General features: G+C 41.1%; 1 protein-coding gene across 1 annotated transcript in view; it reads left to right on the plus strand.

The window, feature by feature from the left end:
• The first annotated feature begins 103 nt into the window (after positions 1-103).
• LOC107574232 (nck-associated protein 1-like) overlaps positions 104-1,313 on the plus strand; it is an 18,763-nt gene continuing 17,553 nt past the window's right edge. Inside the window, exon 1 of the mRNA XM_016260687.1 lies at positions 104-252. Coding sequence (XP_016116173.1) covers positions 163-252 — 90 coding nt within the window. The 5' untranslated portion in view covers positions 104-162. The remainder of the gene's footprint in view (positions 253-1,313) is intronic.

Consider the following 1,313-nt stretch of genomic DNA (forward strand, 5'->3'; position numbering starts at 1 on the left):
ATGCAGAAGAACTCAGATGTGTCAGTGCTGAGATGTGCCTCAGACATGAGGAGCGGAAGCTCTGTAAGCGCCTCCTTCTCTGCAGAATGGGTGTCAGTGTTGATCTGTGAAGACCGCAGCGTTCATTGTTTCACTGAGGATCATCTCATCTGGACAGGGATCATGGCCTACCAGTTCAAACTGGCTGAAAAACTGCTCATACTCAATGAACGGGGTCAAGGAGTGCTGATCAGGATGAACCACATTAAAAAGGTGAGAGGAAAATGGATTCTTGTAAAATAGAAAATATGAGATCTAATGAGTAATACAGGAATATAGGCAGGGCTGAATTTTGTTGGTTTGAACTCGCAGTGAATATGTGATTGATTCACGACAGACTGAACTCAGTTAACCGCTTTGTTTGTTGAATTGTTTGCAGAACCAAACGATGCTCAAATCGGGGAAAACAAGTGTTTTTATGTGTTTTTATTATTCAGATGGGATTTGAAAGTACCTTATTTTACTCTAAAATAAAGTATGATTTCTGTATTGTATTTTGTCATGTTTTCAGAAGAAAGTCAGTTTTGTAGAGAAAGAGGAAGTGCACACAGGAAGTGCACAGGACCAGTCAGGCCTCTGTAAACCACATCTCTCTCACACACTCGCTGCAAACAGGCTGCACTTCCTGTCTGTCTCAGAAACCAGTGTTACACAGAGTCATGGCAGAGCTCCTACTGGACTAATCCACTGTCTAGACTCGTGTGAGCGTTATAGTGCAATAAATCAGTAGATAAATCCTCGGACCTACCCTAACGGCACGAGTTTCTGTGTTGGACGTTCCACTTTTCTCTGTGTCTTTGCACTGCCTCTACAGTGACGTGTGCTGTGAACGCCAAACATAATGCAGGCCTCTACACAATCATATTTATCTACGCTTTACATCCACAATGTGCACTTCAGAATGTCTCAAGTCGAGTCGAATGCACTCTATGACGTACATCGTGAAACTTTTTTCAGTTTGAATGTTTCGAAAACCCTTTTTTTCGAACACGTCCAAGTCCGTTCATCTGATTATCATGAAAATCACATCATCTTCAGGCAACGCAGAACAGAAGTTATTGAATTCAGGCAAAATGTTGTTCTCAATCAACACGCAAATGAATTTGACAAAGAGCAAACTAATTTGTCATCAGAACTCATTGCTGTATCATTATGAAACCTTGTGGCTTCTGCTAATAGTTTTTGATTAATTTGTAAATGATACTGGTTTTTGAGCCATACAGAGAACAATGATGCCAGGTATGGTCAAACTTTTCGTCTTCAGAGCATGCCAG

Source organism: Sinocyclocheilus grahami, unplaced genomic scaffold (genome assembly GCF_001515645.1).
Source record: "Sinocyclocheilus grahami isolate Dianchi unplaced genomic scaffold, SAMN03320097.WGS_v1.1 scaffold2156.1, whole genome shotgun sequence".
NCBI lineage: Eukaryota > Metazoa > Chordata > Actinopteri > Cypriniformes > Cyprinidae > Sinocyclocheilus > Sinocyclocheilus grahami.